Source organism: Antennarius striatus, chromosome 10 (genome assembly GCF_040054535.1).
Source record: "Antennarius striatus isolate MH-2024 chromosome 10, ASM4005453v1, whole genome shotgun sequence".
In the NCBI taxonomy this organism is placed as follows: domain Eukaryota; kingdom Metazoa; phylum Chordata; class Actinopteri; order Lophiiformes; family Antennariidae; genus Antennarius; species Antennarius striatus.
In genome coordinates, this window is record NC_090785.1 from 12,901,245 (window position 1) to 12,927,565 (window position 26,321).

A 26,321-nucleotide genomic window follows, 5' to 3' on the forward strand; every position below is an offset into this window, starting at 1 on the left:
GTGTGTGTGTGTGTGTGTGTGTGTGTGTGTGTGTGTGTGTGTGTGTGTGTGTGTGTGTGTGTGTGTGTGTGTGTGTGTGTGTGTGTGTGTGTTTTCTCTCCTGGCGTAACCTCTGTCACGTCTTCCTCCCATAAATCACAGGAGAGGGAGTTGAGTTTCAGAAGTGAGTTTTCCTACTGTCAAACAATTAAAGTCAGACAGACTGGTAGACCTGTGTGGAGGGGTAAACTCATGCCCACACACGCGCATACACACAGACCAGTTGATTATTCATATGCACAGTCACCAGCATAGCAGCCACTAGTGTGTTTATTCTGAACTGCCATTGTGTGACAGGCAGAGGATCTCGCTCAGCATAAACTATCCAAGGCCTCCATTGTTCAGCCTCCCAGGCCTGAGAGCGTAGATTAAAGCCAGACAGTCACCCGACAACATGTCGGTAATTTTCTGTCTCAAAACACACAGTTCTCTGGTTCAGGATGTACATGCTACTTTCTTGAAATGTAATTCATCACAAGCTACATCTATGTGTCCTTAACATATTTGTCCCTGATGTGAAATAAATGCAACCAGAGATGAGGAGAGAAAAATATTGTTTAAAAGGCAGATGAATCACCGCGAGAGAATTTCATCAAAGACTTGAGAAGTGAGGAAAGTAGAACCAGGAGAGAGGAAGAGGTTCATAATCTCTCATCGTGATTAATCTCATTGAGTCGAACGTGTGCGATACGTTACTGCAGCATATGTGTGAGACGTCTGCTCTGATGTGCAGACATTGAGTTTTCACAATGCATCAACAATCACACCCCACTGTATAATTACCAGTCTGCACTGTAGGGAGTACAATAAAGATGGCATAGACACCTCTCACTCTGTTTCACTGGGATTAAAACCTGCACATATGCATGCATGAGCATGCACGCACACACTCACAGACATAGACACAGACACGAGGCCTCCCGCAAGCCAAACTATTTTCCAGAAATTTGTTTAAAAGCCGTCTAATTGGTGGGAATGCTGAGTCAAGGCTTTTTTTTTTCTTTTTTTTTTAATCTGCCAGAGGATGCTGCAGGACAAAACAGCAGTGTAGACATGAAATACACACATAAAACGTATCGCTTATTTTCCTCACCAGGTTGGCTTTTTCACCACCATTTCTTGACATGAATCTGTTTTCTTTTGTGCTCCTCTATCTATCCTCATTTCTTATTCAGTGTTTGACACACCTTGCACACCGTTGTGTATTCTGTATGTCCATACCACACCAGAGGTGCAGTATGACCAAGCAGCTATCCAGAAAGACAATATGAAAGTCTAACCTCCCTCCCATGTTCCTGTTGTTGCTCTTTATCACATGAACCTGACTGGCCCCTGTTTCCCTTGGCTTCTCTTTCTTCTAACCTCTGTTGCTTTTTTAAGTAAAGCTTATCCTAACCTTACTTTTTAAGTAAAGGTTATCCTGTCAGACAGGCGGACTATTTTTGTTAATTTAGTTTTTCCTCAAGGCGCTACACGGTGGTTTATCTGTTCCAATATATTGATATTCTGCGTCTTAAAGAAGAGGCACATTTTAATTACTTTTTGCAAAGGAGGTAAAGTTTTTTGGTGGGTTTTGTTTACCTGACTGTAGGTAGATAAATCAAAACACTATGAATGGATTTTGCTTAAATCTTTTGGAGAGTTACATCACGGCCAACGAAAAATCCATTAGATTTGTGGTGATGTGGCTCATTATCCACAATTATTTAAAGGGTTTACAAACCCTTTGCTTTTACCTTCATGGATAACGCCTGGAATGCTTGGAGAGAAATTCCATGGTGATGTCCTTATATGATCCAGCGCACATCAAATATAATTATCTACTCTATGTAGATTTTGAAGTGACATAAGAGAGAGCTTTGCAGTTCTCTTTCTGTTTGCTGAGGAGTTTTATGTACATCCCATCAGCCACTGGTTTCTTTGCAGCAATAAATCAGTGTGTTTGCGCTTCAGGTTTGCAGCAGTCAATGACCTCATCGTTTGCATCTGATGCACTCATCATGATGAGTCCTAAAGAAGCCAGACCCTGATAAACACTGCCAGATGCAAAGATATCACTGCTCACACACATGCACAAATGCATAGATCAAGAGATACGGACTCACATAGGAGAAAAAAGTCACTGCTGTATTTGTCGGCTTGTTCCAATTTTCACACTTGCCATGCGTGACATGACAGCTGAGACGTGCTGCGTTTAATAGAGTGATGAAATTACAACTCAGCCTGACCTCTGTCGATCTATTGAAGGGAATACAGAACATTTCATCCTTCATCTTCACACTCCTCTCAACTTTAGACAGTCTGGTGTTAAGTTATTGCTGTCTGATTGGTCCCAGTCATTTGTTCCACCCTGGTCTCAGTTACCTACTGCTCATTTCTCAATGCCTCTTAAACAAAAAGACATTAAGAATCTCAAAGGCTTTTTGCAGGTCTTTTGTTTAAATTCCTTTTATAGAGACTAACTGCTTTAGTTTCTGAGGAGAATTTATAGCCATACTTCCTCATTAGAAGACTGAAGAGGGCAACGGATCAAATAAACTATTGAAGTGAGAAGCCTTCCCTCTGTCCTGCTTCTCCTTTTCACGCCATACCTAAATGGCTTCTTCCATTCATCAGAGCAGGCGGGGATGACACTGCGGTAGGTTTGGGCAACAGTACGCAGCCTGGATAGCACCCATGGGGCTGGTAGAGCGAGGAGATGAAGAGCAAAGCTCATCTTATGTAAGACCTACAAATCCAGAAAGGACAGTTGTTTATGATGGTTTCCAGTCGGCAGATCCAACAACTCTGTGAACGGGCAAGCAACTCAAGGGACGTAGTAAAAACTGTTAACTTAAGATCAAGTACAGTCGTTCGAGAGAAAGTCAACATTGGTTTTACATCACATTTAATTGTTTTGTTGGAAAGTTTGAACCAAGAGCCAACAACTCGTCTTTTCTAAAGTGGGGGTTCTAAATGCCTGTGTCACAACCGAGTGTTGCTTTTCCGAGGAGGTCCAACGAATGCTTCCCTGTTTTTATTGAGGTAAACAAAGTGGAAGACTTCAGCTGCTGCTTCAGCACAGGGGAAGGTTAGACAGAAACTTTAAACTGCCTGTCCGAATATCTCATCACCACAAACACAGACATGGTGGATGTGGGGTTGTGGGGAGGATTTATCCAGCTGGATCAAATCCACTCACAGTCTCTGGTGCTGGACACAGCTCTTTAAATCTTGGAATAATTATAAACTGCAAACACCAAGAAACATATTTAATCCTGAGTTCTATGACTGTACACAAACAGAGCGAAATGGGGCAGGATATACAAAGAACCTTTATATCAATGAAAGCTCATTTGCCATTTTCCACTTCTGTGTCTTATACTTTCCAGACTCTCTGGGCTTTCTCTGTGATTTAAAAGCTCACTTTTTACTCTTCTCACTTTGACACTTTGTCTCGTCAAATCCACTTAACTGTTTTTCCTAAGCTGAGATAATTTACATTGTTGCCTTGGAGATAAACAGACAAGACTCAAATAATGTAAAATAATAATAATGTAAATAATGTAAAATACAAATACATGTTTTAAGAGAATCTATAATTAAAGAAGCTTTTTCAATGGATTGCAAACAAATAGGGCATTGACAGCAGAATTACAGTCACTATCCAATCTTTTAGGAATACATTTACACCTTTGGAGATATTCTTATTCACTAATGTGTTGAGATGTATGTAAGAATATTGATTCCACCACACCAGCTCAGAGGAGAGAGAGAGACAGCAGGCATTCCTTAGCAGAAAAACTGGAAACCGGGGAAATGGCTACCCTGCTTAAAGGTTGTACGATTAACACCAGCAAAGTTTACTCAACACAAATGCTGAAGTAACAGAGATCAAATTGTGACATATTTAGATGCCAGATTGTTTTGTCGCCAGTCACAATGATAGTATAAGTTTGTGGCTTTTGTTGACAGATTGCAACAGAAATAACATTTGTCAAAAGTCTCAAATTGTTGGTTTTTTTATTTTGTGTGTGATTTTGTCATAATTTCTCTTTGTCTGCCTTTCACACAGGGTCCACTGGGACTTGATGGGAAACCAGTGAGTATTCCCATAATATGTAAAAACACTTGGCTCCTGTAACAGCTTCAAGTTACTGATTTAGTTTGGTTTTAACTCTTGTCCTGCTTATCCTCTCAGGGTTTACCGGGTCCCAAGGGAAGCCAGGTACACCTTCACACACGTTTGTCTTGTTTGTCAAATAGCAAACTGAATTCATGCTCAGTGATTTTCTAAATATGAATCCAGATGGGTATTTGACCCCGTCAGTTTTGGGGTTTTTTTGTTACTGTTACCACGGGAACCTGACAAGCCCATGGTAGCCATGGTCTCTTGTTCCACCTCTTAAGTCATCATGGCGCTCACAGCTGCAGGCAAATCATGGTTCAATTGAATCAAGTGCCAAAATCCCTTTCGCACTTCACCTCTGAGACCCATCCATCACCCTTCCTGAAAACTCCAGACTCATCCAGGTGCAGCATGAAAACAGATAAAGCAGAGAAGAGATGAGGAAGCTTTGAAACTCATTACTGTACCCTCTATCACCCCCACTCCTCCCTTCATCTCTCTGTCCCTTCAACTATGACAAGGATTCGTCTCCTGAAATGTAAACCCCTTGCAGCATGATGAGGGCTGTTTGAACGGCTCCTTTCCAAACACCATTACAATGTTTTTTTCCTGCAAAAGGAGAACTCAAGCTGGGTCGGTTGTTTAAGAGGACTCTCCCCATTACAGAGGTTCTGTCGTAAAACCCCAGCAGGTGTGGCGTAGACCTCAGAGTCACTTAAGTACAGAAGGGATGTTGTGGGGAGATGAAAACAAGGAGAATAAAGGATTGAAGTGGCAGGAAAAATCTAGTGGTTTGTCAAAAGTAAGATCAAGGACATAACAATAATTTCAAAATGAAGATGAGCTCACGAATAAAGGTTAGTCATCTATAAACAAAGGAAGGAGTGAGACGAAAAGCTCTTTCACAAGGAAAGAAACTTTAAGACCAATGGTACACCATCATGTTGAACTGTTCAGGGTTTAACTCTTTTAACCACTTTAATTATGGTTATGAATGATACAAATAACATCCTACTCTTTGTTTAGTTGATCAAAACATGAACAGCTTACTGTAATGTAACATTAATGAGTGTTATTATATTTTAAACCTAATGCAAAAAAAAAAGAATGCCAGCCAAAAACACGTCCACTAAAATTAAAACAAGGTGAGAAAAACTAAATGTTCAAGATAAAATAATGTCCTGCATATAAAATTAAAAAGCAACCTTTCAAATTACTGAGTTTTCCAATATTGAATCAAAACATCCAGTTTAAGGCTATCTAATGCTATCACGCATGTTTTCCTTTATCATCTCAGTCCAGTCACACGTTAGTCAGTTTATGCACATTTTAGAATCCTGACTAGAGTCAAATGTTTTTCAGTTTTGAGTCGTGTTTGGCCAGACAGCATGAGTCTGTTCTGATTATCCTGTCAGGAAAATAAGATTAGAGTGAATAAACTGAAAGTATGATATGAAAGTCTAGAATCATAATGACACACTTATAGTGAGTGTGTTTGTTGGCATTGAATTAAACCTCCGTCTCTTCTTTTCTTGAACTGGAGAGATCAGTGTGCACAAGCTGCCTGTCATCACACGACTAGTCACAGGTCAAACACTTTCTTCAGGTCTATACTCATAGTGTCAGCTCCAGTCCAGAGAAAATGCCTGCCAGACAGACACACGAGATACAGAAGGAGGTTTCATGGCAGATTTAACAAAAAGGGAGCAGACTGAAGGAACCAGTGAGATACAGCTTTGCATGAGTGAAACAAGTCAAGACATGAAAATCTTAATTATTAAGTGGTCAGGCTGTGAGAGGTAAGATCTCCACACTGTGGTCCCTTTTGGACAGATACAGGGCTGAGAACAGACCCTTGATGGAAAGTCTCCATGTTGTCTCTGCCTGTCTCCGTCACAATTACAGGCTTGATTGTTAGTCAGTCTGCGGTTTGCGGTTCCGTCCCTGGGACAGACGGAGAGATGGACGAAGGCTGAGCACATGCGGATTGGCAGGGATTAGATCATTGGTCGGCCGGGTGTTCATAAAACAATGTCAAACCGTCCCACACCACTGTGTATCAGTGTCTTACATACCGCGGGTGGATTGGCCGGTTTTTTTCAAGCATTCCATGTCAGAAGCATCTTAGGAGTTCTTCTCTGAGTGAGGGCTGGTGGAGGAGCAAAGGGATACTCTACTCCTTTTGTTTTATCTCTTAGCGAAACAGTTTTTATCTCTCAAAGATATTTCCAAGGGGATTCTTACTGCAAGCTCACATCACATGCTCTTATTTTGAAATTTGCTAAGACATCACCCCATGCTGCATTAAGTGATATTACTGCCTTAACGTTTGATTTAGGGCTTCCTGTTTTAGGCCTGTTGAGAAAGATGTAATGCATTGTGATGTATATTATTCATATGATAATCGTTCTTGACCAACTTTCTCCTCCTTCTCACAGGGGCCAGCCGGACCCAAGGGAGACAAGGTACGATTCGAATTGGGTTTTAGCAGCTGCGAAAATGCATTTCTCTCATTAATTTACATGCAGATCACTTCAGAATGACACAAATGTGAGTGCACACACTTTAACACAACCTCACAATTGCTCCCTTCACTCACCCCTCTCACAACCATAGATTACATGTAGTTATGTAGGAGCTCGTATGTCTCCGCACATTCCCACGTCAAGACACTAAACAAGTTTACAGGCCTTCCGCAGGGCTCGATGATAGCCAGATGTTTTCCCGCTCTGTGAACCTCTGCTCAAACTGTAATTGTAGTGATCATGAGAGCTGCGAGAGCTGGCGAGAGCTCCGTGTTGTTTGTGCTCTGTGTTTGTGTTTTTTTGATGTTGGATTTACACCAAGCAAATAGTGTCCAATAAACCCAATTACAAGAGCAACACCAGTGCTAACAGCATCTGACAGAGCAGGCTGTGGCTAACCAATGAACGGTACAGCGTTTGGAACACTAGTTCCCCTCATGTGTGAATACTAGCAGCACAGCGATGAAAACATGAGCAGATCATCAACATAGAAACATCAACCCCAACATGTGCATCCTCAGTTGTACTTCACCCACTGCACCACATCAGATGATTCCAATTGCGGTGCGTGTAATGATTCAGGGAGTAAATACCGACACGCTGAGATGGTTTGGGGACCAGTGACCTATGACTTGCTTCCTTCTTATACACAAGTATTAATTTTCCAATGTGATCGTCAAACATGCTCAACAGTATAGTCATCCGATGTCCTAGTGTGCAGTAATTGCTGACCATTGTTTTCTTGTTTGTTTGTTTTTCTCAGGGTGACCAAGGAGACATTGGGCCAAGGGTAAGTCGTGTATTCATTCTTTTCCGGAGAAGGTAAAACAAGATAATTTTGAATGTTCTATACAATTTTAAACTGACCAGACTGAATAGATTTTTCCGTTAATTGTCTTTTGTTCCTCAGCAGATCTTTTTGATTTGATTATGAGCTTCCTCTTAACCCTTCTTATCCACTCTCTGTCCTGTTCCACATGCTTTGTTATTTTCCGCCTCTGCCTCTTATTTGATATTTGCTGTCTTTCAGGGTCAAGAGCTGTGCTTTTTGTCCTCCCATCATATTAAGAAGTTAATTTCCTTTCAAATTTGAAAAACAATCGTGCCATGAAAAAAATGTGTTTTCACTTTGCTTTTGCCTTTCCATTGACAGAACAGACAGTATCGTAAATCTCGTGCCACAAAGCTGAATAAACATACTACTTGATATTTGGGAAGTGTTCTGTTGAACCCATAAAATTCTCCTTCATCGCCAAAGCAAGGAGGAAAAATATGACACTAAATAATGATAGAAACATTTAAACCTCAACATTCAAACGTAACGATTGGGGCAATGCACCAAAGCTGTCATCTAGACAGAACCACACAGTTTATCTTATTCATGTTGTCACTGTTGTCTTTTTAGTGACATCATTCCACCCACCATGGGTTCTATGTAATTATATCTCTTTTTATTCACTGTGGTTTGACTTCCCAAACAAACCTAAAAAGACCCTCTCAATACCCAGTACCCAGCCAGTAAAGAAGCATTGCAGACTTTGTTGATGTTGACCCACCTTTGTTCATATGAAAGGAACAGCTATTCTTAATTTGCTTGATGACAGCATCTTAATTTATTGAGCTATTTATTTTTCAAAATACTCACACTGGTGTTCTCATTAGAATGCATAGACCTCCTGGGTAGTCACTTCCTTTTCTGTCGTCATTAATTTTAAAATTATTTAGTTAGTATCCAGCAAATGTGTTTTGAATAGATGTGAAGTTCTATCTAAAAATGTTTCTGCTTGGCAATATTGTGATAACAGTGCATTAAGATTCATGAGATAAGACTGGATTGAGCACAAATGAAATTTGACAGAGCTGCTCGGTGGAATAATTTTTGATGTGATTCAGAACATTACAGAAATTCCTGATTTCTATTAAGGCTTGAGTCATTTGATTTCCCAGACTACCCCCTAGGATTTCAAGGCAGTAGTTTGTGAAAGAATCTTATATTTTGGCATTCTGCATTAAACACATATTCCAAATGGTAAATATTGCACTTGGACGAGGCCCCTGGAGCTTCAGTGTCCTTGGCTAACTGCAGCTGAAAACCTCAGTGGATTGTCCAGAGATCTCGGCTTGGGTGAAAACAAACCCTTGCACCTCTGGAGGTACTGGAGCTATGAATTAGGTTTGGTCCCGGTGATTAATTTCACAGATATGTTTACAGGGTTTAGCAAAAGTGAAAGCATTGATCTGAATGTTTAAGCCCAGTGAAAGTATAACCTCAGTGTGGGCACTAGTTATCCCCTCTGTCTAATATCAACACTGAACGCTGATTCCCCTCTGAATTTTGCAGAAAGATGAGAGAATAGATGTTGAAAAAAACAGGAAGTGGCTATGAATCTTTGTCAACTCCTGACTTCCTGTCAATCCATCAATTTCTGTGCCTTTGTCAGGCTGAACCTGAAGCACAGGATAACAAGTTGTTAAAACACAATCAGATGTTATAGACCCACCAAAAACAATGTGGAAAAAGGTCAAGAATAGTGTTGCATCCTTCTCCCAGGCAGCGTTCACTGAAAAGCATGAAGCTGGTAGCCATTTTTTCAAGCCTCTAAATGTGGGAGATGTTGTGTTGAAAGGCAGGCCATTCACGGCAGTTTCATCCCATGCCAAAGCCTCCTGTTGCCTCCTCCAGAGCAGTTACAAAAAGGACATGGTTAGACGGGTCTCTGAGGGTGAATAGCTGTGTGTCTTAGTATCAGCTGAAGGTCTGATGAGCACGTGGTTAAGGGGAATCCCACTGTGAAAAAGACTATTCTCTAATGTTTAACGAGCATATGTCTATATGTCTCCATGGTGGGAACAGTGTGAATGAGTGAATATGACAGTTGGGAGAGAAGAGCGTAAAGGCAAATAGAGGAAGAGTAGGGGTCTGTGGTGTCAGGGAAAACGCAGCTATAGAACGGGAATTCAACCATAGAAGCATTACTGTACTCCGATCTCTAGACAAACGCCTGAAAGACAATCACTGTTCCTGCCAGTCTGTTGGAAACAGCCAAGCTACCTATATCTGGATAGGGAATCATTAAATGGAACATGCTTAGACAAATCAATAATTAAATGTTTGACAGAGAGAAAAATTATTATTTAATTTGTACGATCTAGTATATGCAGATTATTTGTTTTTTGTTCTTTTGCAATTCTTTAGACATTTTCATAAATAATGTCATGGTACAATAACTTGTTCACCTTTCCCTTTCTGACTTCCTCTCTTCAGGGGCCTCCTAACTACAGTACATATGCAGGTCTGCATAGTAATCAGATTCTCACCGTCAAGGTTTGTTCCTTCAAGTAAACCCATTCTTAGTCTCCTCCTTCAGGCTGCTGACCTGACCATCCCTGCAGATAGAAGGGCAAAACATCCATGTTGAACTTTCTCTTACAGCTTCAGAAACTGATGATGTCTCATCTGTGGTTTTACTGTATTTCCCTCTTTATTGATTAATCACTCTCTCTCTTCATGTTAATGATGGATTTCTGATCCTTTTACTCTTTTTTTTCTCTTCCACCTCTCTTTTACAGTTAACCTCCCTCAACATACTCTACTTTTCTGTTTATGAATCTTTTTAATTTAGACTTGCTTTTATGCTTTCTTTCTACCTTGTGTCTCATCTGTATCTCAGATGGTCTTTCCAAGGTATGACCATGGCTTTCTCTCTGGAGAGCAGTCCAACAGCTTTCAGAGACGCTTTCTGAAGGTAGACTATGTCTAAGGCATGCATGCATGTTTCGCTCATTAACCAGGTGTTTTCACTGTGATCAGCTCCCTTCTTTCACACTTCTTCACCTTCCTATATATGTTTAATGGTTGGTTATTGGCTCAAAAACTGTCTCTGTTTGTTGACTTGCATGACTGCCATGAAGTAAAAATTTAAATTTAGAGGAAAGTTCTAAAGGAACCACAAATAAGATAAACCTCTCAAAAAATGTCCGGCAGGCTCAAAAGAATGTGTGCTTTTTACTACAAAAAGAACGAAGAGCTTTGTTGTTCACTGCTCACTTCAAGCCTGACCTCAATAAAGACACGATTATCAGTGCAAGGAAGTATACTTCTACTTTTGTATTTTTCCATGAAAGGACTTGGTGTACGATGTCTCCACAACAAAGCAAACCATAATGTACCACATGTCTGTAGAGATAGCAGGAACAGAGAAGTGTCACCATGTGACTTTAAAGACATCCCTTGGTCTAGAAGAGGAAGGAATTCAAGTTCTGTTTTGTATAAAATGAGTGTAAAAGTCTTCAGAAAGGGATGTGTTTCCACTTAGATGTAAATGCAGTGATGAAAGAATGTTTAATAGTTGGTGACGGCTCTTTTTTTTATTGCAGCGGACAAACAGACAAGAAACACATTATTCATTGTAAATACCTCATATTCAATTAACAAGTCAACATGAATGTGTTCCTCTCTTGAACTTATTGACAATTTACCTCCCTGGGTGAGGATTGCTTTCATTGTTCACTCTCCCTCAGGAAAAATACATATTTTATCCTAATTGAACTTGCGTGCAGAGACCTACATTGTTGAGTCATATGTGTTTGAAAGCTAAACAAAAGAAGCCGACTGCAGTTTATCTCAGCTCATTTTTTAATTTTTAACCTATTGTTAACATTTTTACATTTTAGACCCCCAAACTCATCTCTTTGCATTGGTCCACATTTTGGTATTTTTAGCTTTTTTCAGCTATTTTCATTAAAATAAATATAATATCAGCATTATTCAACTTAAAAGCTGACAAAATTTCCAAGTTGTACTTAAATAATTTTTCTTGCTGCCCCAAGTGTCCAAAAAAGGTCTATACTACTCGGCACCTTATCTTAAATATAGATCTACCCTTAGAGGCAAAAATTGATTAAAGAATTGAAAGAAATGGAACGAATTGTTCATTGTCGATTTAACATGGGGTATATACAGTATGTGTATAAGTGTGTGCATTCAAATGAAAACATTTCCTGTTGCCTTTCCTAAATCTTCTATTTCTCATTAGGGTGACCAAGGTCAGGCTGGACCAGCTGGCCCTCCTGGTCCTCCAGGTCCGCCTGGTCCCCGAGGGCCCCCAGGGAACACGGGAAAAGATGGCCCACGTGGCCCTTCTGGAGAACCAGTAAGAGCTTCTCATCATGCAGACTGCTAAATGTGCACCCACTGCACAAAAAATGCATCCTTAGACACCCACACACTCCATCTAGTTGTTATTTTTCTCTCCCATCATTCTCCACCAATTGGTCATTTTCTAAATAAGGTTACACCGCAAGAACGCAGTCACTTAAGACAACGCAGTCTTCAGGGACTGCCAATTGTTACCCCAATTGTGTTATCATAGGGTTCAGTTGCATTGTTCTCCATTTGCCAGTGAGCTGTGGCTTACCTAAAAGCTCCCAGAATAGCAACTCTTCTCCTAGTTTCATCTGTTTTGTGTAAGAAACCAGCCACAAAGTTTGTGAGCACTTCCCACTCTCCCACCCTCCTACTACGATTGTGTCACCCCTCAAAGAGATATGGCGTTGTGGCAAGTTCATAGACAGTTTTCCGGCCACACTGAACAATTGGTGCTTTCTTTGCATGAGGCATTTGCTCAAAATTAATTTTCTGCTTCACAGTATTTAGTTTGCATGCAGTGACTGCTTGAAGATGCGGTTACAAAATGGAAGAGAGAGAAAGGGTTCATAGGGTAATTTTTTTTTATTTCATTCAAGCAAATAAATTAATGCTCTGCTATCCTCAACTGGCACAAGATAGAAAAGTTGAAAATGTTGAAAAATGACGAAAAATGTTGCTTTCATTGTGGGTGACCTGAGAGTTCATGCAGAAGCGCCAAAAGAGAAAGCCAGTACAGCTCAGGAAATTACTAGAAACAGATGGGTTCAAAGATGAGGCCCATCCTGTAACATAGTCAATTTAAAATGTATTTGCCAAGTACATTAAAAGCTGTTACAAAACCCAAATGAGCAAAACAAGACAGAGTGGTGTAAAAAGCTACTCCATGTTGTGAGCAGATGTCTTAGTAGTTTTAGCAAAGAGAGAAATTTAGCAAGCCTGCCAGCCAGCCAGGGCTTCACATGATATTTGTATATGATAGTTATATCAAATGTCTTAGTTGTGCGTGAACATAAATAATATTTGATCGTTCAACATCTAAGTTTGTGAGGACATCATGTCATCTAAATTCACCATGGTTTATATTTGAAAATGCATTACACATCTGAACGGATCTTCATCGTCTTCTTCAGTCAGGATAAAAGAAGTGCCAAAAATTATTTGCAACGGTGATTTGCTTCCCACCACTTTGTGGGGGGAGATCAAAAGATGAGGAGCAGGTAAGGAGTGTGAGAAAGGATGTTAAAAGACCACTGGAGCAACTGAGGATGGCGATAAAAGAGGACCCCATAGCAGTGTAGAAGATCTGGGTGACAGTTTGTACGTGTTGGTATAGAGTGGGAAGATGTAAAACATCTGGGGAACATCTAAGTAGCTTCTTCACATTGTTGTAAAATGTGAGGAAAGCATGGAAGGTTAGCAACCTCCAATTTAAAGCAAGCATTTATTATTGTGCACCAAGTGATTGAGTAGACACAACTACTTCATAGCCAAATGTGTTTGTGTCTGTGCTGTGAGAAGAAGGGAGACAGACAGATGTTGGGCTCTTGCATAATAGCCCAAGAATTCTGCCATCATGGATGACTTCATACAGATGAAGACATGTATTTGGAGTGGCAGAACCTTCATCCGGCACTCACAAACTTCAGCAGTGCATCTGTATACCTCCATTTGCCAAATCACAAATAGACTGATGTAGAAAGTGGACATAACAATCTGTCGTTGTTTGTGTTTGTAGGGGGTTGGGTTTGCGTGGGAGTCATCTCTTATTAACCGAAACAAGCCAACAGGTTGTCTTGTGTTGATGAAGGCAGTGGGGTCTAACAGTTTAATACCTGATTTTCCACAGATGTCGACTGAGATCTCACCACATTTTCACTCAAACTTAAGCCGTCAGTAAACCTTCAAGTCAAGCAAACTTTATCAAGTCATTTCCCCGCTAACTGGATGGTTCATTAACAGCCCATTCACTGGTCATGTCTTGAGCGGCTCTGACATCTAGTGGCCAAAGTGCTAAAATATTTCTTACAAATTTGACTGAAGTCAAAATAAGTGTGTTTGTTTTTTTATTGTCCATTTTAGGGTTTTCCCGGTCGAGACGGTGCCGAGGTGAGGGTTCTACTAAATCAGCAAACATCTCAAGCAATGTTATCACTGATAAACTTCTATAAGTCTGATGCAATGGTTTGTTTTCTGTGGATTATTTTGGTATAACCACGTATATTTGTACTTTAGGGTCCACAGGGAATGCCTGGGAAGCCGGTAAGACCATCATTAGAATACTGACCTTGACTCACATAAATCATCCTACCTCTGTCTTATTCAAACACCTAAATCCTCATGTTCAATGCTGCTGCAGAAATAACATTCAACCAAAGGTTTGTACTTTTCATCATTTTGCCATCAAACAACAGGGAGAAGATGGCGAGTCTGGCCAACCAGGACCACAAGGCCCTCCAGGAGTCAAGGTACAAAGAAGCTTTTTTATCAGTTACCATATCTTGTATTTTGGTTATTTTTATGTCTATCTGTGAAAGCATTGATCTTAAATATTAATTGTGTTTTGAAACAGGGTGAGACAGGTAGAGGAGAAAAAGGAGAGAGTGGCATGGATGGACTTCCAGGATTGAAGGTAGGAGGGCTTTAAAAATATAAATATTAACACATAAATGAATGTTGTTCATGTAGTTACATTATAAATGCACCCTAAATATATTATCTATATTCTCTCTGATAATATTTTAATCACACAGGGAGACAAAGGTGACATAGGAGAGCAAGGACCCCAAGGACCCATGGTATGGATATTACTCTGAACGGTGACACTATGAAATCCTTCTGTTGTCATATTTAAAATTAGTACAAATAGTCCTCAAACTGCGAACATAATTGGGTCCAAGAGGCTGTATGTAAGCTGAATTGTTCATCATACTGGTAGTGGCCACGATCAGGGGGATCGTGGCCAGTATCATCACTTGCCTCGTGCTTTTTGCCAATAGCTCAAGCACTAGGTTTTCTTTATCAGCCATAGTAAACAGTAGCCTATCCAAGTGGAGTACAAAGCCTGACACGCTGACATTACTCGCAGAGACTATGAATGTCCATAAGCCTGACGTTTGTATCTTGAGGACTACCTGTATTGTGTTCACCATTAGCTGTTGTAGTTCATGCATCTCAAATATTCCGTCTGTCTCTTCTTTAGGGTTATTCTGGTGAAAAAGGTGCCACAGGCTCCTCAGACATCATTGATTTCAATGGGAAGCTTCTCGACGCTTTCCAGGTGACTGATAATAAATTATCACGGAGGCCAGATTTATCATGCAGCACATAATCTATCAGACATCTGTCAATGAATTTAGACCTAGGCAACGGGGGGAAAACGAAATAACAGTGTGATAAGAAACCCATCTGAATGGTCCGTTTGAAAACTGAACATGTTGCTGTTTCTTCTTGACAGGCCATCAACACCATCAGTGTTTCGGTAATCTGTGGTCATTTCTGCATGGTTTTCATAAAGTGATCAGTAACTAACACATATTAATGTGTAGACTCACATAAGCACATACCTTTTATGTGCCCACATCTTAGCCCACCTGCTTCAGCCATTAGATTCAGCCAGTGTGTTTCTGTAGATGTCCTCTAGCCACAACTGCATACTTCACATACTGTATATCGGATGTCATTGTAGAAGCCACATCAAAAGAGACTTATTTTACTGGACTATCAGGATCCCTTATGCATTCATTTGGGATAAAACACGCCACCAAATATGATACAGCTGTCCTGTTCTATCAGATAACATGTAGCCTAAAAGGCATGCTTAATCACGCAGAAAAATCAACGGCCTTTGTTTCATTGTTACGAGTGTGCTTTTGTGTATCCAATGAGCCTCATGAGATACATTGCTATAACTTACTACAACGTAGCATGGTGTTATTTGTGTTGCTCCATTTCCAGTGTCAAGGGTAGACACTGGAAATGATGGGAACCCCTCAGAGATGCAACCATCTCAATTTCAAATCCCTTTGACTTTGATTCTACCATGTGCTGAGCTACATGCTAATAGCAGATGGCTGTCAACACCAAGCTGTGTATTTGATTAAAAGCCACTGTGCACAAGACCCCCTTGGACCTGATCTAAAATGAGCTCCTGCATGCAATACCATATGATGACTACAAAAGAGATGGTGTAAACATGAACTTGAGATCTTATCTTGAGCCTCCTGCCAATGTGGAACAATTGGTACCAAATCACACGCAATTTCTCAGTGAAAATTATACCTGCTGATCATTGACCACCCAATTGGTGTCATGATGTATTCATGTGTTTATATGAAAACCCATATTGTTTTAATTTGGGATGAAAGCTTAGACAGTGATAATTTGATCAAAAACAGTGACGCACGGTATCATTCTGTTCTTTGTTGAAGTCTTTTATTTTACTGATTTTTTCTGTAATTATTTGTATGAGAATGAATATATGTAAACATTTATTGGCTTCATAAATTTAAATAAGAGATTCGTAAAAAGTTAAAAACACATTAAAGTGAGAGAAGCAGCATGCAAACCTTCTAGGATGTTTACGATTTGGGCAGTCAATCATCAACCAGCAAGAAAGACTGTCTAACATCAACACGAGCATCGCTGTTAGTATCACATGCATTTTCATTTGTCTCATACTGTATTAAAACAATCAACAGATATGAGCAACACTTTAAAATCTTTCTTAAGAAGAGTGAACAAAGGAAGATAATAGCCGAGGGTTTGTAGTCAAATTCATCAGATTCATTATACTGTTTTCATGTTTTCAACCACTACAGACAGATAATTCTCAAAGCAAAGGATAACCTAAAGGGTAGAATTGAAGTTGTGCTCCCATTCATCAAAGACAGAAACCTGACTAAAACGTCAAGCTGTTTTGCATCTCATAGAATGTACCCGAGTTTGATAACAATATGTTTTTTGCAAATTTGTTTCCATGACCCCCAAGTGGCCAAAATGAGATACTGCAGGAATAATATTGATAAATTGTAGTTAAGTGCATTTTAGTACAGTGTGTGCATCACTCACACAATTTCTGAATTTTCTCCAGGGTCCACCCGGACCACCTGGACCCCCAGGCCCTCCAGGGGAAAAGGTAAGGGATTGCCAGTCTACTGCCATCAGTCAAAGGGTGAAGGGGAAACGGTGTTGTGATAAAATGTTTGTGTAGCACTGTTCAACAAGTGAACCTAAGACGCCTGTCTTCTACCAGGGCGAACTTGGATTACCTGGACCAGCAGGATATGATGGAGAGATGGTATGGTTGCAAACAGGCAGAAAGTACATGCTGGCTGTTTGGATGTCTTTGTGGATATTGATGTTGATTTGAGCAATCAGGTTTTTTTTTCACTTCTCCTTGTGAAATTTGACCATAATATGCGTGTTTATGACTATTTCCATCCAGGGACATAAAGGTGATGTGGGTGAGACAGGTCCACCTGGTGAGAGAGGAGAGAAGGGAGAGATGGGGCTGTCTGGGCCTACTGTAAGTAGTGAGCATGTTTTATGCAAACAAAAAAACAAAAGACTGAATAATCTGGAAGATTATCTTTCTCTTTTTTGGATTAGGGCATAGATGGACAGAAAGGAGAGAAAGGTGACTGTAGAATGGATGACAACCTGGTGAGTCTTGCACACAGTTCTTCACATGAGTGTCACTCAAACAGAATACACACAGATCAGAGCAGACAACACCTTGCTAGGTCTTGCAGACATAAGATGTCTTGAATCTGCATTAAGCGGTCATGAAGCAATTTAAAAAATGAGAGAGAACTAAAATCAAAAATCCTTATATTTTTGAATCTTAAAGATAAAATCAAAATCTACATCTCTACAACGTTATCAAAAAAAGATCATCTGTGATATAAATATGCTTGATTGGTTGTGCTTGAGCCAAAACATGGTAAAACTCTGGTGCAGGTTTTTAAACAGGTGATTATACATAAATATGACTTGCAGTAAATGTTAACTCTATGCTCCTGCATGACTCCTGTCATTTCAATGTTGCTCAGGTTCAGATGATATCCCAGCCTGGCCCGCCCGGCCCACCTGGCCCACCAGGGGTTCCTGGGTCTCCTGGAGCAACAGTGAGTACTTATATCTCTGTCCAGATCCATACTGAATAAAATCAGCTTGTTATTTCCGGTTGTGGATTTTAAATCTTGTTGCGTGTTTTTTAGGGGCTTCATGGAATGCCAGGTCCAAAGGTAAGACAACTGGTTTCTAGTATGTGGTTAAGGTCATGACCTGTTCTGTTCTCAGAGTTTCTGTGGTCTCCTTTAGGGTGAGCCTGGATTTGGGATGAGGGGAGAAAAGGGTGACACTGGTGCTCCTGGACAGCAAGTAAGTGACACTGAGCCATGATTATTACTATATACATTATATGTGACATGATAATCATGATAATGTTGTATTCTTACTGCAGGGGTCACAAGGCCTCCAGGGCCCACCAGGCCCTGCAGGGTTAGTGGGTCTTCCTGGTGCAAAGGGTGAAAAAGTAAGCAGCCGATTTCCTACTTGAGTGTTTTACTCTTCTGTTATTGTTATATTGGATTGTCGAATAAATAAACATTGTGATTTATGTTTGTGAATGTGTGTTCCAGGGCAGACTAGGAGAGCCTGGACTAGATGTGAGTTACTCAATCCAGAAAACAAACTCCTGGATACAGTAGTACCTTGAGATAGGAGTTTAATTTGCTCCATGACGGAGCTTGTAACAAGTTTTTCCCATTTATATTAATATTTAAATAACTAAAATCCTTTTAATCCATTCCAGTCTTGTAAAAAAAAGCATCAAATCAACTAAATTATGAAAAAAAACAAATTTTTATCAACCAATAGGCATGCATACTCTTCCTGTGCATAATTAATTATGCAAAGCTATGTAAACAATGATAAAGTATGAAAAGAAAAGCAAAAGTCGCAAGCACACATAAGCTTTATTCTGTAGAAAACATGTGGGAAAGTATGAGATGCTTGTAACTCGGATATGTCAAACAAAAATGTGGACAATGCGATGGATCGTAACTCAAAAAGCATGTATGTCGAGTAGCCCATATGTCAACATACCACTGTATTTGAAGTGACTTTATTTGATTTTTTAAAAAAATATTTTTTTAGTTTTTTCAGAACAAACAAACATCAAACAAAAAGAGAAAAATAAACATTGACATAACAGGACAAGACAAAAAAAAAATCCAAAACAAAACAAAACAAGAGGTGTTATATAAAGAATAGTAACAACAGAATAGTAATAGGAAGTGTATATATTTATATATATATATATTTATATATATATATAATGTCATTAAAAATATATAAAATTTTATATAAAATTTTATATATTTTATATAATTTTATATAAAATTATATAAAATTTTATATATTTTATATAATTTTATATAAAATTATATAAAATTTTATATAAAATATATAATTTTTTTTTTTTTTTAATCATCTGACCTGTCTGTACTTCTATGTCCAGGGTTTCCCAGGTATGATGGGAGAGAAAGGTGAACGAGGGGAAAGAGGAGATAAGGTTAGAACAGAACTCAGAAAGAAATGTTAAATTATCTTAAACCAATAAAATGCATTTCTAGAAACTATTGTATTTTGCATGACATCTTGACATTTTGTAATGGCTTTTTATGATCTGCATGGTAAGTCTATGTGTATCTTTTTTTAACGTCATAGGGAGACAGGGGAACAGTGGGGAAGAGAGGTCTAAAGGGCCAGAAGGGGGAGCAGGGTCCTCCGGGCCTGGACCAGCCTTGTCCTGTGGTATGCTACCTCCACACACACACGCACACGCGCACGCACACGCACACACACACACATACACATACACACACTCGCACACACTCACACACACACACATACACACTTGAAAAGATGTACTCTTCTTCCTCTTTCCTGTCATCTTGTAGAAACAGTGTATTTCTCTGCTTTGTTCCCTCAGTGCTTTCTGACATTTCTGTATTTTCCTCTAAGTTCCTTCCTCACTGTTTTGATAGTTTAACTGCCTCTTGCTGACAGGGTTGTCATGAGTCTAAAGGTCAGTCTGAAGAGGCAGGGCTTTCTTCCTCTCCCCCTGTTCCTCCTCCCGGCCCCGGGGCCCCCTGTCCTGTGGTAGAGTATCTCTGCATCTTTCCACCCTCTTCCTTATACATCTACTTTTGATGTTGTATTCATTTCTTTTTCGCATGCCTGTATTTTTTCTATATCTTTGTTCTATATCTTCTGTTTAAGTAAGAGTCTAGTAACACACGTTGTGTTTGTTTAACAGTTTCCAGTATGTATCTCAAGCTAAGCAAACGAGCTACGAGCTATAGCCTATGAGACTGTTAGTGGTACTTTCATCGAAAGAAAACAAATTGGAGCAAAGGAACACCAGATTACAAGCATGCATCACTTGATATGTTCTGTTTTTGTATACTTCTTTTTACACTTGTGCTGTTCTTTCCTGCAGGGGCAGGACGGGCTACCCATACCAGGCTGCTGGCACAAGGTGAGTGACGTTAAGTTGAACACTTTCTTCTACAGAGCATGAAATGGAATGGTTGGTATTTTATTGTCAGCCAGCTGCTGACAACCAGTTAACACTAACATTATGTGCAATCAAAGAAAATGACATTATTACTAATTATTATTACTGTACTTTACACTCAGTAATTGACTCTAATATGAAACTTAATATTTTTGACTTTAATTATGATTTGGTCCTTATTTAGAGCTTGTGCTTGGATTTCATTTGACGTCAACTAAATAATTAATCCTTACTGTTCTTCTGTTGCAGTGATAACTAACCAGCAGCATGGAATCTGTACATATTGATATGGTATATATTGGAATCGAATACTACATCAACAACCCACTCTTTTTTTTCATAAAACATTTTACATAATATATTGAGATTTTATTTTTAACAAGAACATCTCTGGATTGACAGTATTATGAAGCCCTTTTCAGAACTCTGAGAAGAGTCCATTTGACTGCAGCTTGAAGAGGAGAAACTGAACTGGCAGTACGACTCTTCCCCTGAAGGACAGTCCAGATGACTGCTGGAGTGCCTTAACAGTCGAGCTGCCTTACTAACTGACTCACTGCCTGTAATCATGAATGCTGTATGGACATGATGGTGTGTACTCACCCAGTCTTGGATGAATGGATGCTTTGATGGATGGACAGATCTCCTGGCTGTGGCAGATGTGGGAGGATGTGGCTCTGTACTCTCCTCTTTTCTCTCTGTTTTCTAAAAGGAGGATATGGTGAGGCAGAAGCTAAAACGCAAGCGCCTCTCACAGCCCTGAAAGGGCGGAAGGCCACATGGATGGGCGGAGAGCACACGGGGAAGCAGAGTGAGCATTTAGGGAACACTCAGAGCCTCCATTTATACGGAAACCCTCCAGGAGCACCAGAGAGTGCATCACAGTTAATGATCTCCACATTCATCTGAACACACACGTGTGGCTGGCGGAGATGTGGGAGTTTCTGACGTCACTGACACATAAGGAAGGATTTACTGCATGTAGAATTCAACATGTTGATCTCTTTTATGGTTCTTTTGTTGAAGTTTTCAGTGATTAAATGCATGATTTTTGTAAGGCACTGGGCTGTTTAGCATCCTGATAGCTTAAAAACGTGTGGTTCCCTTAACGAAATCACTGTAGATTCAAATTCTTTGGCAAAAAGCAGACTCTATTGTTTTGAAGAAGGCACCTTTCTATGGCTTATGCTGACGGTGGTGACTTGTGTGACGTTTTGTTTATTTGCTTTATTGTTCCTTATTTTTGCCTGGTTACATTTAGCATTCCTGTGCATTGCCATGCTAGTGGAATACACCAGTAGTGACGTTTCAATGTTAGATCTGAAGGAACCACTCACAGTATTGCTGAAAAACAGTATTTCAGTTGCCTTCACCATACAGTGCCAGTCAAAGTATTTCCTTAAGAGTTTTCAGTGTAAAAGGTTTTTGACTGATCATTATCCTGTAATCACTGATAACGTGTTTGATCAATGTTGTCGATTTCTCTGGACAAAGGTGTAAGTTGTTGCTGCTGACTTCTTTTATATTTTTAAATCAATATTAATCATTTGTACTGAAGGACGTTGAGACTTTAGCATAGAATATGAATCAAGTGTATACACAACTAGTCATTTTTGGATATTATTCATTTTTATCCAGCAATGTATTTCTGTTACTCAGTAAGTGTAAATTTGTGCGTGAGTGTGTGTGGTGCGTGTGTGCGTGCGTGTGTTTGTGTGTGTGTGTGTGTGTGTGTGTGTAGTTTGATTTTCAGTTTTTCACCTGTCACAAAAGTAAGTCTTTGCGATGAGAAGACTTTTATTGCTGTGTTTTCTCAGATGAAATAATTTCCTGGTGCTTAAAGTTATTATATGTTTAGAGCTCTATCCAGCATATTCATATGTAAAAGTACACACATGTCCTCAACTACTCATGCCTTATTCTTAAACACAGGAAAAAAACCCAATTTACTTTAGATTGTACTTTTATACATTAACATATTTTGTTACAGCTCAGATATTTCATGGATTGCTATCTGGTTCTGTTTGCACTTTTTATTTCAAGGAGTAATATTCAGGAGTATTATTGAAACATGATTTTGTAAAAATCAGATTACATATTCAGATTAATCAGCATTGACAATGTTCTCATTTTCAGCTTGAATATGAACAAATATCAATTTGTTGTTTGGTTACTTTCAGTTTATTATTTCTAGGATACAATGGAAGCTGCTACACATTTACGACCATAATTCTTCAGTGCTGTGGTGGTAACATTTGCAAAAAAATGGTTTTGATATTAGAATTTTGTGAAGTGTATTTTTGAAGCATTATTTCTGACAAGATCTTCAAATCAGTCTGAGGAACACAAGTAGATATAGATGATGTTATTGATGAAGCATTGTGAAAATGAAATGTGTTATTAGAATTATATGATCTGTTCAAAGTAAAATGTTTCTGTTCGGTTTCATAATCACATAATGAATCACATAATGATAATGCCAAAAACTTCCTTATACAGTAATTGAACATAGCAACTAGCTGACCTGCAGATTGGAATGTGTTGTGTTGCAGTTTTCATGATGTAAGCGAGATATTGCTGCAGCGTTAGTTGGTTTCTAGGCCTGAAATGACAATTTGTAAAATAACCTCTTACCAGCTTTATTTTTGCTGAGCTCATGTCAAGATGAATTGCTGGTACAAAAAAAGTGGGATGTGTGTCATGTGAGGTCTCATGATGTGTCTTGACAGGAATCTGTTTGTCACTGCACCGCTCATTTTGGAAGTTAGGATAAACAAAAATGTCTCTGAGCTGCATATCATTAAACTTAGAATGAATAACTGAAGTACAGACATTTAGATGTATTTCAAAATGTCTGTTGAATGAAAAGTTAATTGAGTACAAGTATCATTTCACTGTGAATGCAACACTTAGCTTTATTTCACTGGAAACTGATGGTTTTCTGTTACATCATTTTGTGTTTATTTCTTTTGCAGATTCAATCAGTTTCCGTTTTAAGGCTGCATGGATTCAGTGAATGGTACAATGTCTGAGTATAGTTTGGGGTGTTGGCAACTCTTAAATCAAAGTATTAGTCTGTCATTGAATGCTTTTGGTTATGTATTTGGTTGTAAAAGAATTAAGCTATTTTTTTAATTATCTCAAATGTATAACATCCGGTCAACTAAAATTGCAGACTGAAATAAACATTGGTGTTATGTTTTGTTTTTCCTTTGGCCATTAAACCATAATATCTTGATTATATTGTTTCATTTATTTTTATATCACATGAATGTTAAGCTATGTGTCAACAATGTGGATGTACACACACACACACACACACACACACACACACACAAACACACATACACACATATAGGGTGTAGAGGATGGAGCTGCCAGGCAAAAGACAAGAGGAAGACCAAGGGGAAGATGGATGGATGTAGTGAGGAAGACATGAGGGCAGTTGGTGTTAGAGAGGATGCAGAAGATCAGATGACATTTAAGAGGACGGGACGCTGTGGTGATGCCAAAAGGAACAGGCTGTAAGGAATTGAAGAAAAAGATATACAGTATTTGTCAAAAAAACTGGGGCCCACTGTCACTCGTCCTCAGGACCCCCGATAATCACACTGATCCACAAGTATTCATCAACAGCGGACATAGATAGATAGATAGATAGATAGATAGATAGATAGATAGATAGATAGATAGATAGATAGATAGATAGATAGATAGATAGATAGATAGATAGATAGATAGATAGATAGATAGATAGATAGATAGATAGATAGATAGATAGATAGATAGATAGATAGATAGATAGATAGATAGATAGATAGATAGATAGATACTTTATTAATCCCGGAGGAAATTGCATATATCCACTGCTCAGGCATTACATAACAAATAATACTGGATAAACACCAGGAGAAAAGGAAACACTGACATCACAGGACATACCACAAGACATACATTACACTAACAGACAGACACATGCAGCACTAACAGGACTTATATACTAAACTATAACTAAAATATAAACAGTATAAAATTTAAAAATATTACAGTATTAAAATATAAACAGTATAAAATAAAATCTAAACAGTATAAAAAATAAATAAATTATATATATATATATATATATATATATATATATATATATATAACAGTATAAAATTAAATTTAAATTAAATTAATTAAATCCATTTTCAACCCCGTGCTGACCTCGCCACCTCCCCCCCGCTCCTCCTGAGAGAGTCATTGTACCCCCTGATGGCATCGGGCACGAAGGAGGACCTCAGCCTCTCTGTGGAGGCGCTGTGTGACAGCAGTCTGCTGCTGAAGGTGCTTCTCTGCTGGGAGAAGGTGGTGTGTAGGGGGTGCCTGGTGTTGTTCATGATGGCCTTAATTTTAGACATGGTCCTGCTCTCCAGAAGCATATCCACAGAGTCCAGGCTCAGCCCGACCACTGAGCCCGCTCTGCGGATGAGTCTGTTCAGACGGTCCATATCTCTTTCATATCTTATATGACATATCTGCAAAGCCAGTTAGAGAATTATGTTACTATTAAAATACATGGAGACACAATGAAAATCAGTTTACATAAAATAGTTATTGGACAAAGAAGCCTGTGTGAAATAAGGAAACCACTCCCTGGTATGTATCTCTGGTATATTTAAATGTAATTTGGCACCTCTTCCTTTCTACCATTAACCCACTTCTTCTAACCTTGCAATTATGTTTTAAGACAAACCAATGCATTTTTCCAACACTAACCACCATCAATCGTACCTAGATCTTTAAATGCAACTACAATTATCAAGTAACTAGTCTACACAGCTACACAGCTAAAGTTTATTTAAATTTTCTCAGATCAAATCGAAGTTCTCTGCTCTGATCTGAACAGACTTCCAATAGCTCTTTGAAGGCACCAAGATATCCCATCATCATTTCAGCAAATCAGTTAGTTAGTTAGTTAGTTAGTTAGTTAGTTAGTTAGTTAGTTAGTTAGTTAGTTAGTTAGTTAGTTAGTTAGTTAGTTAGTTAGTTAGGAGCACTCAGAGTAACCCTTTCCTAAATGTTAGTTATGCCTCCACACAGCAAGGCGGTTCGAGTTTGCATGTTCTCCCCGTGTCTGCGTGGGTTCTCTCCGGGTTCTCTGGCTTCCTCCCACCTCCAAAAACATGCACTTCAGTTGAACTGGCCGGTTTCAAATTGTCCATAAGTGTGAGGGTGTGTGCAAGTGTGTTTGTCTACCCTTCATGCCTCGGTGGTGCACCGGCATCATGCCCGGAGTGTCATACGCCTCACTACCCAAGTTCACAGGCATAAGCTCCGGCAACTCTGCGACCCACGACAGCAGACAGAGTGGGTACTGAAGATGAATGAATGAATGAATGAATGAATAAATATGAATGTTCAACTGTTCTTTGTTTAGGCTCATAGGGCCTAAAATTAACCTAAAAAGAATTAGACCTGTTGATTGTTTATTTATGATTTTTTTTAAAAACACCCCCGTTTTTTTTTGACCAATTTTTGACCTACAGCACCCTGTAAATACAGAACATGTAATACAGTACATTCTTTCTCTCCTGTGTGTGTGTGTGTGTGTGTGTGTGTGTGTGTGTGTGTGTGTGTGTGTGTGTGTGTGTGTGTGTGTGTGTGTGTGTGTGTGTGTGTGTGTGTGTGTGTGTGTGTGTGTACTAGTGTGTGTACTAGTGTGTGCTGTTTCTTTTTCCAAGTTTCAGATATGTCATAAGTGTGCTCTTTTATATTTTGTATCAAACAAATACAGTAATATTTTACAAAATTGTTCTCATATTTCTCCCATTGTTACAGATGAATGAGCTCATTTTCTCTAAGACTAAACAATAGGTGACATGATTAATTCCAGCTGTCTCATGTGGAGGTGAACATTAACATCTGCTTAACCGT

The 26,321-nt window shown here is 39.2% G+C and overlaps 1 protein-coding gene across 1 annotated transcript in view; it reads left to right on the top strand.

Annotated features, from left to right (window-relative positions):
• The window catches only part of LOC137602950 (collagen alpha-1(XXIII) chain), a 110,353-nt gene extending 86,707 nt beyond the window's left edge, over nucleotides 1-23,646 (top strand). The window contains 27 exon segments of the mRNA XM_068326086.1: nucleotides 4,094-4,120; nucleotides 4,220-4,246; nucleotides 6,586-6,612; nucleotides 7,436-7,462; nucleotides 10,344-10,418; nucleotides 11,709-11,825; nucleotides 13,901-13,927; nucleotides 14,054-14,080; nucleotides 14,233-14,286; nucleotides 14,391-14,450; nucleotides 14,572-14,616; nucleotides 15,021-15,098; nucleotides 15,276-15,299; nucleotides 16,911-16,955; nucleotides 17,073-17,117; nucleotides 17,265-17,345; nucleotides 17,429-17,482; nucleotides 17,872-17,946; nucleotides 18,040-18,066; nucleotides 18,143-18,202; nucleotides 18,285-18,356; nucleotides 18,463-18,489; nucleotides 19,344-19,397; nucleotides 19,553-19,639; nucleotides 19,895-19,987; nucleotides 20,328-20,366; nucleotides 21,118-23,646. Coding sequence (XP_068182187.1) covers nucleotides 4,094-4,120; nucleotides 4,220-4,246; nucleotides 6,586-6,612; nucleotides 7,436-7,462; nucleotides 10,344-10,418; nucleotides 11,709-11,825; nucleotides 13,901-13,927; nucleotides 14,054-14,080; nucleotides 14,233-14,286; nucleotides 14,391-14,450; nucleotides 14,572-14,616; nucleotides 15,021-15,098; nucleotides 15,276-15,299; nucleotides 16,911-16,955; nucleotides 17,073-17,117; nucleotides 17,265-17,345; nucleotides 17,429-17,482; nucleotides 17,872-17,946; nucleotides 18,040-18,066; nucleotides 18,143-18,202; nucleotides 18,285-18,356; nucleotides 18,463-18,489; nucleotides 19,344-19,397; nucleotides 19,553-19,639; nucleotides 19,895-19,987; nucleotides 20,328-20,366; nucleotides 21,118-21,168 — 1,425 coding nt within the window. The 3' untranslated portion in view covers nucleotides 21,169-23,646.
• The last annotated feature ends 2,675 nt before the right edge of the window (nucleotides 23,647-26,321 follow it).